We start from the raw sequence: 11,846 nt of genomic DNA, 5'->3' as shown, positions 1-11,846 counted from the left end.
GCTTTATCTTAGCCAGGTCGCAGTTGTAAATGAGAACTTGTTATCATCTGGCCTACCTGGTTAAATAAAAAATATAATTTGGGTTCCAGTCAACTTGCCATTGTCTTGGGTGAAGTTGCTGCTGAACGCTGATCTTGGGTCAGTTTTGCATTTCCAAACCAATCCTTAAACCCTTCAATCAAACTTATTGATTCTCTAGCACAGATCTAACAGCATGTGCTTCATCCTAATTCTCCACCCTTCTCCCAAAAGTGTGCACTTGCACACTTACTATAGCAATGTTGGACTGTATAATGAGGGTTTGACTGGTTCAGTGTTCAAAGTGCCACCATGGCACATCGATAAGAAAGTAGATGAAATTAGATGAAGCGGAAATCCAAATAGTGGGGTTTTATTGCGAACGCAGCAGCACATGGGGAAAGGTTGCAGGATAATGTTATGGTTTACTAGGGAAATATAAGCGGGAAATACAGTGCCTTTGGAAAGTATTCAGACCCCTTTTCCACATTTTGTTGGGTTACAGTCTTATTCTAAAATTGACGAGGGGGGGAAAATGATTTAATCAATCTACACACAATAATCCACAACGACAAAGCAAAAATTGTTTTTTTTACAAATTTTTGCTAATTTATGAATTTTCAATTTTTTGAAATATCACATTTACATAAGTATTCAGACCATTTACTCCGTACTTTGTTGAAGCACGTTTGGCAGTGATTACAGCCTCAAGTCTTCTTGGGTATGACGCTACAAGCTTGGCACAACTATTTGGGGAGTTTCTCTGCAGATCCTCTCAAGCTCTGCCAGGTTGGATGGGGAGCGTTGCTGCACAGCTATTTTCAGGTCTTTCCAGAGATGTTCGATCGGGTTCAAGTATGGGCTCTGACTGAGCCACTCAAAGACATTCAGAGACTTGTCCCAAAGCCACACCTGCGTTGTCTTGGCTGTGTGCTTAGGGTCACTGTCCTGTTGGAAGGTGAACCGCCGCCCCAGTCTGAGGTCCTGAGCGCTCTGGAGCAGATTTTCATCAAGGATCCCGCTGTACTTTGCTCCGTTCATCTTTGCCTCGATCCTAACTAGTCTCCCAGTCCCTGCCACTGAAAAACATCCCCACAGCATGATGCTGCCACCACCATGCTTCACCATAGGGATGGTGCCAGGTTTCCTCCAGACATGATGCTTGACATTCAGGCCAAAGAGTTCAATCTTGGTTTCATCCGACCAGAGAATCTTGTTTCTTTAGGTGCCTTTCGGGCAAACTGCAAGCGGGCTGTGAGTTGGAAGAGTGGCTTCCGTCTGGCCACACTACCATAAAGGCCTGATTGGTGGAGTGCTGCAGAGATGGGTGTCCCTCTGGAAGGTTCCCCTATCTCCACAGAGGAGCTCTAGTGCTCTGTCAGAGTGACCATCAGGTTCTTGGTCACCTCCCTGACCAAGACCCTTCTCCCCCAATTGCTCAGTTTGAGTCTTGGTGGTTCCAAATTTCTTCCATTTAAGAAAGATGGAGGCCACTGTGTTATTGGGGACGTTCAATGTTGCAGAAATGTTTGTGTACCCTTCCCCAGATCTGTGCCTCGACACAATCCTGTCTCAGAGCTCTAACGACAATTCCTTCGACCTCATGACTTGTTTTTTTGCTCTCTCATGCACGGTCAACTGTGGTACCTTTATATAGACAGGTTTTTGCCTTTCCAAATCATGTGCAATCAATTGAATTTACCACAGGTGAACTCCAATCAAGTTGTAGAAACATCTCAAGGATGGTCAATGGACACAGGATGCACCGGAGCTCAATTTTGAGTCTCATAGCAAAGGGTCTGAATACTTATCGTGCCTTGCAAAAGTATTCACCCCCTTGCCATTTTTCCTATTTCATTGCATTACAACCTGTAATTTAAATAGATTTTTATTTGGATTTCATGTAATGGACATACACAAAATTGTCCAAATTGGTGAAGTGAAAAAAACAACTTGTTACAAAATTATTTATTTTTTTAAGCGGAAAAGTAGTGCATGCATACAGTGGGGAGAACAAGTATTTGATACACTGCCGATTTTGCAGGTTTTCCTACTTACAAAGCATGTAGAGGTCTGTAATTTTTTATCATAGGTACACTTCAACTGTGAGAGACGGAATCTAAAACAAAAATCCAGAAAATCACATTGTATGATTTTTAAGTAATTAATTTGCATTTTATTACATGACATAAGTATTTGATACATCAGAAAAGCAGAACTTAATATTTGGTACAGAAACCTTTGTTTGCAATTACAGAGATCATACGTTTCCTGTAGTTCTTGACCAGGTTTGCACACACTGCAGCAGGGATTTTGGCCCACTCCTCCATACAGACCTTCTCCAGATCCTTCAGGTTTTGGGGCTGTCGTTGGGCAATACAGACTTTCAGCTCCCTCCAAAGATTTTCTATTGGGTTCAGGTCTGGAGACTGGCTAGGCCACTCCAGGACCTTGAGATGCTTCTTATGGAGCCACTCCTTAGTTGCCCTGGCTGTGTGTTTTGGGTCGTTGTCATGCTGGAAGACCCAGCCAAGATCTCACGATACATGGCCCCATCCATCCTCCCCTCAATACGGTGCAGTCGTCCTGTCCCCTTTGCAGAAAAGCATCCCCAAAGAATGATGTTTCCACCTCCATGCTTCACGGTTGGGATGGTGTCCTTGGGGTTGTTACATCCTTCTTCTTCCTCCAAACACGGCAAGTGGAGTTTAGACCAAAAAACTCTATTTTTGTCTCATCAGACCACATGACCTTCTCCCATTCCTCCTCTGGATCATCCAGATGGTCATTGGCAAACTTCAGACGGGCCTGGACATGCGCTGGCTTGAGCAGGGGGACCTTGCGTGCGCTGCAGGATTTTAATCCATGATGGCGTAGTGTGTTACTAATGGTTTTCTTTGAGACTGTGGTCCCAGCTCTCTTCAGGTCATTGACCAGGTCCTGCCGTGTAGTTCTGGGCTGATCCCTCACCTTCCTCATGATCATTGATGCCCCACGAGGTGAGATCTTGCATGGAGCCCCAGACCAGGGGTGATTGACCGTCATCTTGAACTTCTTCCATTTTCTAATAACTGCGCCAACAGTTGTTGCCTTCTCACCAAGCTGCTTGCCCATTGTCCTGTAGCCCATCCCAGCCTCGTGCAGGTCTACAATTTTATCCCTGATGTCCTTACACAGCTCTCTGGTCTTGGCCATTGTGGAGAAGTTGGAGTCTGTTTGATTGAGTGTGTGGACAGGTGTCTTTTATACAGGTAACGAGTTCAAACAGGTGCAGTTAATACAGGTAATGAGTGGAGAACAGGAGGGCTTCTTAAAGAAAAACTAACAGGTGATCAAATACTTATGTCATGCAATAAAATGCAAATGAATTACTTAAAAATCATACAATGTGATTTTCTGGATTTTTGTTTTAGATTCCGTCTCCCACAGTTGTACCTATGATAAAAATTACAGACCTCTACATGCTTTGTAAGTAGGAAACACTGCTGATTTTGCAGGTTATCAAATACTTGTTCTCCCCACTGTATGTATTCACCCCCTTTGCTATGAAGCACCTAAATAAGATCTGGTGCAACCACTTACCTTCAGAAGTTACATAATTAGTTAAATAAAGTCCACCTGCGTGCAATCTAAGTGTCACATGATCTCAGTATATATACACCTGTTCTGAAAGGCCCCTGAGTCTGCAACACCGCTGAGCAAGGGGCACCACCAAGCAGCACCATGAAGACCAAGAAGCTCTCCAAACAGGTCAGGGACAAAGTTGTGGAGAAGTACAGATCAGGGTTGGGTTATAAAAAAATATCAGAAACTTTGAACATCCAACGGAGCACAATTAAATACATTATTAAAAAATTGAAAGAATATGGCAACACAACAAACCTTCCAAGAGAGGGTTGTCCACCAAAACTCACAGACCAGGCAAAGAAGGCATCAATCAGAGGCAACAAAGAGACCAAAGATAACAATGAAGGAGCTGCAAAACTCCACAGCGGATATTGGAGTATCTGTCCATAGGACCACTTTAAGCAGTACACTCCACAGAGCTATACGGAAGAGTGGCCAGAAAAAAGCCATTGCTTAAGAAAAAAATAAGCAAACACGTTTGTGTTCGCCAAAAGGCATGTGGGAGATTCCCCAAACATATGGGAGAAGATACTCTGGTTAGATAAGACTAAAATTGAGCTTTTTGGCCATCAAGGAATATGCTATGTCTGGCGCAAACCCAACACCTCTCATCGCCCCAAGAACACTATCCTCACACTGAAGCATGGTGTGGGCAGCATCATGCTGTGGGTGTGTTTTTCATCGGCAGGGACTAGGAAACTGGTCAGAATTGAAGGAATGATAGATGCCGCTAAATACAGGGAAATTCTTGAGGGAAACTTGTTTCAATCTTAAAGAGATTTGAGACTGGGACAGAGGTTCACCTTCCAGCAGGACAATGACCCTAAGCATACTGCTAAAGCAACACTTGAATGGTTTTAGAGGACACATTTAAATTTCTTGGAATGGCCTAGTCAAAGCCCAGACCTCAATCCAATTGAGACTCTGTGGTATGACTTAAAGATTGCTGTACACCAGCGGAACCCATCCAACTTGAAGGAGTTGGAGCAGTTTTGCCTTGAAGAATGGGAAAAATCCCAGTGGCTAGATGTGCCAAGCTTGTCGAGACATACTCCAAGAGACTTGCAGCTGGAATTGCTGCAAAAGGTGGCTCTACAAAGTATTTACTTTGGGGGGGGTGAAAAGCTATGCACACTCAAGTTATTTTTTGTGTCTTATTTCTTGTTTGTTTCACAATAAAAAATATTTTGCATCTTCAAAGTGGTAGGCAGGTTGTGTAAATCAAATGATTGGTATTTTTCCTAAGGGGGGTGAATACTTTCGCAAGCCACTGTATGTAAATAAGGTATCTATTTTGTATGTGTGTAGATTGCTAAGGATTTTAAAAATATATATATTTTAGAATAAGGCTGTAATGTAACAAAATGTGGAAAAGTCAAGGGGTCTGAATACTTTCTGAAGGCACTGTACAAACATGTTAACATACAAGCATGACTGGGCTAAATAACTGAAATGCATCTCACATGCTGGACTGACAGGAAATTTGGCAGCAGCAAACTAACTTTAAAATCAACTAAAAAGGATCTTAAAACTAACATTTATACACAATGGAAAGTACTCACAATAATGGAAGTCAGTCACACACAACATGGAAAGGATAACATAAATTGGCCGCCCCATGCATTCACCAACAGGAATAAGCAAGACTGGAGGGAGAAACTACTGCTTAAATATTCAAGGGTGCGAGTGAGCAGAGTTGAGAAACTTGATGTGAGTGGCAAGGGAGGGCCGTGGCCAGAGGTAATGGGTGAGGACATGAGCCTTAACACTTAACAATTTAAATCTTGAATCCTTAGTTGCTACATCCATTTTGGGACTTATAAATTAATGATATATAGCCATTGATTCTTGAATAATATAACTTATAAATTACGCATGAGTTTAGGTCAACTGTCGTACCCTATCAGAACCCATAATATTAGCTTGTTTTACTCCAATGTTTGAAAACAATGTACATGTAAACAAACATGTATAGCCTCAAAACATGGTTCGAACTATACTTTTGATATCATGGATGGTCAGTCCTTGCATCCATACCTCGGTCTATGAATTTGAGAGTTGTTACATTTCGCCAGGCCCATCCTTCAGCGCTGTTACCAAAACAGGAGCAGAGACGGCTTGTTGTTTCAATTAAGGATTCTAGGTTTAACAATGGTGGAAACACCCTCCAGCCAATGCTTAAACCAATCAAATGCTTTTGAATGCATGCTGGTACGGGTAGGCAACAACACATCTGCCACGCTGATCCTCAACACGGGGGCCCCTCAGGGGTGTGTGCTTAGTCCCCTCCTGTACTCCGTATTCACCCACTACTGCGTTAACACGCACGACTCCAACATCATCATTAAGTTTGATGGACGACACAACGGTGGTATGCCTGATCACCAATGATGAGACAGCCTACAGGGAGGAGGTCAGAGACCTGGCAGTCTGGTGCTAGGACAACCTCTTCCTCACCGTGAGCAAGACAAAAGAGCTGATCGTGGACCACAGGAAAATGGGGGCCGAGAACGCCCCCATTCACATCAACGGGGTTGTAATGGAGCGGGTTGCGAGCTTCAAGTTCCTTGGCGTCCACAACACTAAGAAACTATCATGGTCCAAACACACCAAGAAAGTCGTGAAGAGGGCACGACAATGTCTATTCCCCCACAGGAGACTGAAAAGATTTGGCATGGGTCCTCAGATCCTCAAAAGGTTCTACAGCTGCACCATCGAGAACATCCTGACCGGTTGCATCACCACTTGGTATGGCAACTGCTCGGCGTCCGACCATAAGGTGCTACAGAGTGTATTGCATATGGCCCAGTACATCACTGGGGCCAAGCTTCCTGCCATCCAGGACCTCTATACCAGGCGGTGTCAGAGGAAGGCCCTAAAAATTGTCAAAGACTCCAGCCACCCTAGTCATAGACTGTTCTCTCTGCTACCTACGGCAAGCAGTACAGGAGCACCAAGTCACAGTCCATAAGGCTCCTTAACAGCTTCTAACCCCAAGCCATTAGACTGCTAAACAGTCCATCAAATGGCTAACCGGACTATTTGCATTGACCCCCTTTTTTATGCTGCTGCTACTCACTGTTTATTATCTATGCATAGTCACTTTACCCCTACCTACATGTACATTTTACCTCGACTAACCTGTACCCCCGCACATCCACTCGGTACCCCCTGTATATAGCCTCTTTATTGTTGTTGTGTTACTTTATTTTGTTTAAATATTTTCTTACTTAAAAAGATAAATCAGCATTGTTGGTTAAGGGCTTGATAGTAAGCATTTCACAGTAAGGTCTATCAATACCTGTTGTATTTGGCGCATGTGACAAATAAACTTTGATTTGAAAGATCGTGTTTAAGTGCACATTTCTGTAAGGGTGGAGAATCAGGATGCAGCTAATGGTTTGTAGTAAAGGGGGTAAGGGTGTACCATAGACAGGCAGTCCCATAAGTTAAAAGTATAAACATTGGGTTAGCCCACTATTTTTAGGACAGCCCCCAACAATCGCTGTGTAATGTGAGCTCAGACTGATATGTGTAAGAAATAGACAAGCAACTTCATCAGAGGGCTAAACGGAGACAAAAAACAGGTTGTACATTGATTGGGATAGGAGTTTTTACTGGTCAGTCAGGAAAAAGTCCTGGCCCTAACCACTCGTATCTGCAAGGGGAATCAACAAGGACTAACAGTCCGAGTACTGACAAAGAGGATGGAGTTGGAATTGATCAATTGTAACCACTTGGTAATCATCTGCTTATTGACAGTTACATTCAACTTGTTATACACCATCTAAAATCAAAGTAAAAATACATTTTTGAAGCCTTCAAGGAGAGTGCAAATAAAATTCTTTGGATTATCACTTTTATCCTTTAAAAAAGAAAGTCTACTGTACAACAGCTAAATAGTTTTTTATATCATATATATATATATATATATATATATATATATATATATATATAAAAGCTAAAAGGGGAATCTTCAAATCTACATATTAAGCACCAGGAGCTTCTGCAAACTCAACTACATCATTTCCAAAACTACCATGAGTGCATTGTTTAGTTCAGCAACTTCTGATATGGATGAGATTTAAAGAAGCAGTACAGAAAATTCATAGTCGGTCTGTCCAAGGGATAAAATATCAGGGTGGCTGTGCCATTCATATTTATCATCAGCATTCTTGAAGGCTCCACAGAGTAGACATTTGTTCATTTCCTCTACTGTTGTTGGTGCTTTGTTGCTGCCCACAGACATCCTCAGACACATCCGCAGTTTGTAGACCCTTTCATGAAAAAACAACTGGGAATCTAAAACGTATGCCTAAGAGTCCATGACTGATAGTATTAAAAAAGATGCTAAAATGTCTATGTAAAAAAATGTCAATCAGCCAAGTAGTTATTGGAACGGTAAAGGCAGTCAGTCCTTTCTCAGGGTTAGGTTAGTTTTAAATGATCTAGAATACCTCCTCACTCTTTTCTTCCTCCCATGAGCTAATCACTGATCTGTACATGAATGGATAAGTGAAAGGAAAGTTACCACCTGACCATCCTTAATAGATCAGTGACTACCTAAAGAAGAAAAGATGCACTTTTTACTTGAACAGGGCCTCAATCACTACCCACACTACTATACCCCTGGGCGAGGTCTGTTGGGTGTGTGTGGAGGGAGGCGAGGCGTTTCCAGGCGGTGGTTGCCTGGCGTGTCCTGCTTGTGTAAGGCAACTGGAGCTGAGGCCAGGGAGCCTGCTGCAGGATGGGAGGAGTTAGTGGCTGAAGTGTTGGCGACCAGCTCCATCTTCCCCTCCAGCTTGACCAGGCGCGTCAGGATGTCATCCAGCAACACTGCTATGGTCCTCTTCAGATCAGCTGTGTGTGTGTGTGAGAGAGAGAGCAAGAAAAAATAAAACAATCCCTTTTTGTTCAAGTTGTAAATTAGCAGTTCCTTTCATTTCCAGAGCCATAACCAGAGAAAAGTGTAGCTTCAGGGTTTCTCTAAAACAGCCCTTACCATAACCGGCCATGGAGGGGCCCTGCGGTCCTCCCAGTGTGTTCTGGTTCTCCTCGTTGAGCACCTTGACATATCGCCGGCTCAGCTCCAGGATCTGTTGGCGTAGCTCGCCACTGCTCTTGTGGCGCGGCTGCTGCACGGTGTAGCGCAGCAACATGAGCCCCCACGCCAGCCCCAAGATTATCAGCAGCCCACTCAGCTTCTGGGACATGTTTCTCCCCAGCATGGTACGGTGGCTGGACGTGGTCTAGAGATAGATGGTGGTGGGCCAGGAGAGAGGGGTAGGGGATAGAGAGTTGGGCTGGCGGATAGAGTGTGGGGCTGGGGGAACAGGGTTGGGAGTGGGGCTGGTGCTAGGTCTGGAAGTGGGTGATTTGAATGGGCAAGGGGGCTGGTGTGAGGAAAGGAAGGAGAAGGATCTAGAGGCAAAGGGGCATGGGTTTGGAGCTGGGGCTAGAACTTAGACACTGGCTATTTCAAGCAAAATACTCTGACACATGGTGAAGCGGGCTGGGGTTAGGACTGGGGCATATGGGGCTGGGGGATATGGGGCTGGGGTTGGCTATGGAGGAGTACGGGGAATAAAAACACTACACACACCTGGCAGTCAACCATGGGGCCCAAACATATACATAGCTGCGTCACTCAGAGAAGGAAGATCTGAAGGAGAGAGACAGACACAGAGAGGCGAGTCATCCATGTCATATTTCACTCTGTGGGGAATCCATGACACAGACACAATTAATCAGGAACTTGGGCTGGGGTCAGATAGGCACAACAATGTTGTAGAACATACTTCTGTGTGTAGAACTGACATTTCTCTCAAATGTAAAAATCATGAGTGAAGATGAATCTTGTCAGCTCTATTCATGGCATTTCTATCTACAATGTGCAGTATTGCATCATTCAGAAGGCTGTTTAGAAAGAAAAGCATGGAGTAGAACTGAAATTATGCTCTGCTGTGCAGATTAAGTATTCATGAAAGCGGCTATATACATTATATATAGCAAATATCCTATGTTTCTCTGCATTGCATAAATCCCTGGCATGGATTTGGCCTATGGATTATAAACAGGGCCAAATTGCCTATCCCAGTAGTAGGCCTATTTTCTCTTTATAAAATCATATATAAAAAAAAACATTTAATTTAACCTTTATTTAACTAGGCAAGTCAGTTAAGAATTTGTTCTTATTTAAAATGACAGCCTACCCCAGCCAAACCCGGACGACACTGGGCCAATTGTGCGCTGGATGTGATCCAGCCTGGATTTGAACCAGGGACTGTAGTGACGGCTCTTGCTCTGAGATGCAGTGCCTTAGACCTCTGCGCCACTCAGGAGTAGTCAGTGCTATCCAGGATCCTTAGGACATCCCTACCCTAAACCATCATTTCAACTTCAATGGGGAAGTAGGGACGTCCCAAGGATTTCAGACCATGTTCTAATACAGACAACAATATATAGGCTACCTTCATTTTTTAATCAAGACTGCGTAATACATGCAGGTAAAAAAACATAAATCAAATGACCATATTTCGTTTTTCACAGCAGCTCTGTCAATGCTTTAATTCTTTCTCTGAGATCTCATGAGTGTGGGAGTGGCATACCCTATTGGGAGCAGATATGCATTGGAATAGCCATGTCATAGGCCTAGAAGCACAGAATGCTTGGAGACTAACTAGCATTTTGTGAATCTATGACATGGCTATTCGAATGCATGGCCATTCTTGACGACATTAGATAAGAGTGCAAAGGCTCTCATCTATCTCTTACTGCTTTCATGGGAGGATGTAGTTTGCTGCATAAAAGCAGAAACTTGGTGTTTGACATCTAGGCCTAATTGTGTCATCATGAAAAGGTCTACTGAAGAAGTGAATGCAGAAACAAACACCTAGGCTATCCTACTTGCACAGGGCTGAGATGACAATGGAAATTACCACTGTCCACCGGACTTTTGTGCTTATTCAGTGTATCATTGTTCTTTACAAAAGTACACTATCAACTTCGGACAATGACTTCCTGTTCTACGTATGTTAGTGTTCAAACAAAAAGGGCGTGTGCGGGGAATGATGTGATAAGATATGCTGTCCACTTCACCCAATCATCTGTCAAGCATTGTTATACACAGCACAAGTTGGGGCAACAAATCCATCAGTTAAACATTGACCTACACAGCTGCCATCTGGGGGTTTAGGTTTAAATTTATTTGCAAAAAAGAAAATAAGTGATAAACAACAATACAGATCAAACAAATACATAAAATGGTGTGCAGGTATGGTTGGAAGCCCGAAGGTTTGTATAAAAAAAGTACCACAAGAAAACAATATAGAATACATAAGTACAAAAATAAAAAAGGGTAGTGTCATCACCTCAATCAACAACTAGGCAACGCTGCAAGGTTTGGCTCAGGTTTGTGGAAGGAAAAGTTAGCTAGCTAGTGCAAGACAGAACAGTTAGTGGAAAAAACGAAGTAAGCTGGCCAATAAGACAGAACTAGCTTAGTTAGCAAATAAGTAATACTTTAATAGTTTCGTAAACACACATTTAAGGTTGATGGTAGCAGAGACATGTTGCGAAACTGTTAAGTAGATTTCTAGAAAACTGGCTGACTATAGGCTCTTGCAGTGCTGAGTTTGCTAGCTAGCTGCTAGCCTAGCTTGTTGATAGCGTGCATGATGTAGAAATGCTAGCTAGTCTTTATAGCTTATCGAACATGATAACTTGGCCAGTCAGACATCCACAAAGTTGTCTCACACTTCGAACAGTACTTCATTGACTTTTATCAAACCCGTCTAAAAGTAAACTAACGTTATATTACCTGGATTTGTTCGTTTGAATCACTAAGCTGTTCGGAACACCAGTCTGCGATCCCATTCCAAGACGGAGAACACAGCACAAGGCAGAGACATAAATGTCACTGTCAGAAGATGCTTGATAGCTAGCTAGCTCACTGCTAACACGGAATCTAATAACTAAATAATATTAAGCATTACAACTGATATAAATGGCCTGTTCTTAAATTAAGTAGCAATGCATAATTGTTCGCATGCCTAGGCGAAAGATTTGTTCATAATGCAATCGGTCTCGAGCACAGTCCGTTTCCTGAGCGACGAATAGCGGTCTTGTGTGTACTGCGTCACCGCTTTTTTTATGTATGGATTGAAGAGAAATTTATTGCGCATAAACACAGAATATCAGAG

The 11,846-nt window shown here is 43.0% G+C and overlaps 1 protein-coding gene across 1 annotated transcript; it reads right to left on the bottom strand.

The window, feature by feature from the left end:
• Positions 1-375: 375 nt before the first annotated feature.
• Positions 376-11,795, bottom strand: ccdc126 (coiled-coil domain containing 126). The gene is made up of 3 exons (XM_055877046.1): positions 11,465-11,795; positions 8,648-9,307; positions 376-8,505 (listed from the first exon to the last, which is right to left on the bottom strand). The coding sequence occupies exons 2-3, from the start codon at positions 8,871-8,873 to the stop codon at positions 8,267-8,269; spliced, it is 465 nt and encodes a 154-aa protein (XP_055733021.1). The 5' UTR covers positions 8,874-9,307; positions 11,465-11,795; the 3' UTR covers positions 376-8,266.
• Positions 11,796-11,846: the final 51 nt, after the last annotated feature.

Source organism: Salvelinus fontinalis, chromosome 22 (assembly GCF_029448725.1).
Source record: "Salvelinus fontinalis isolate EN_2023a chromosome 22, ASM2944872v1, whole genome shotgun sequence".
NCBI lineage: Eukaryota > Metazoa > Chordata > Actinopteri > Salmoniformes > Salmonidae > Salvelinus > Salvelinus fontinalis.
Note: the sequence above shows the minus strand (reverse complement) of the source record. Positions and strands in the feature narration are given on the sequence as shown.

Coding starts and splice junctions, on each gene's coding strand:
- ccdc126 (XM_055877046.1), bottom strand. CDS start 8,873: ATGCTGGGGAGAAACATGTCCCAGAAGCTGAGTGGGCTGCTGATAATC. Junction 8,506..8,647: donor CCCCTCCATGGCCGGTTATG/GTAAGGGCTGTT, acceptor ACACACACACAG/CTGATCTGAAGAGGACCATA.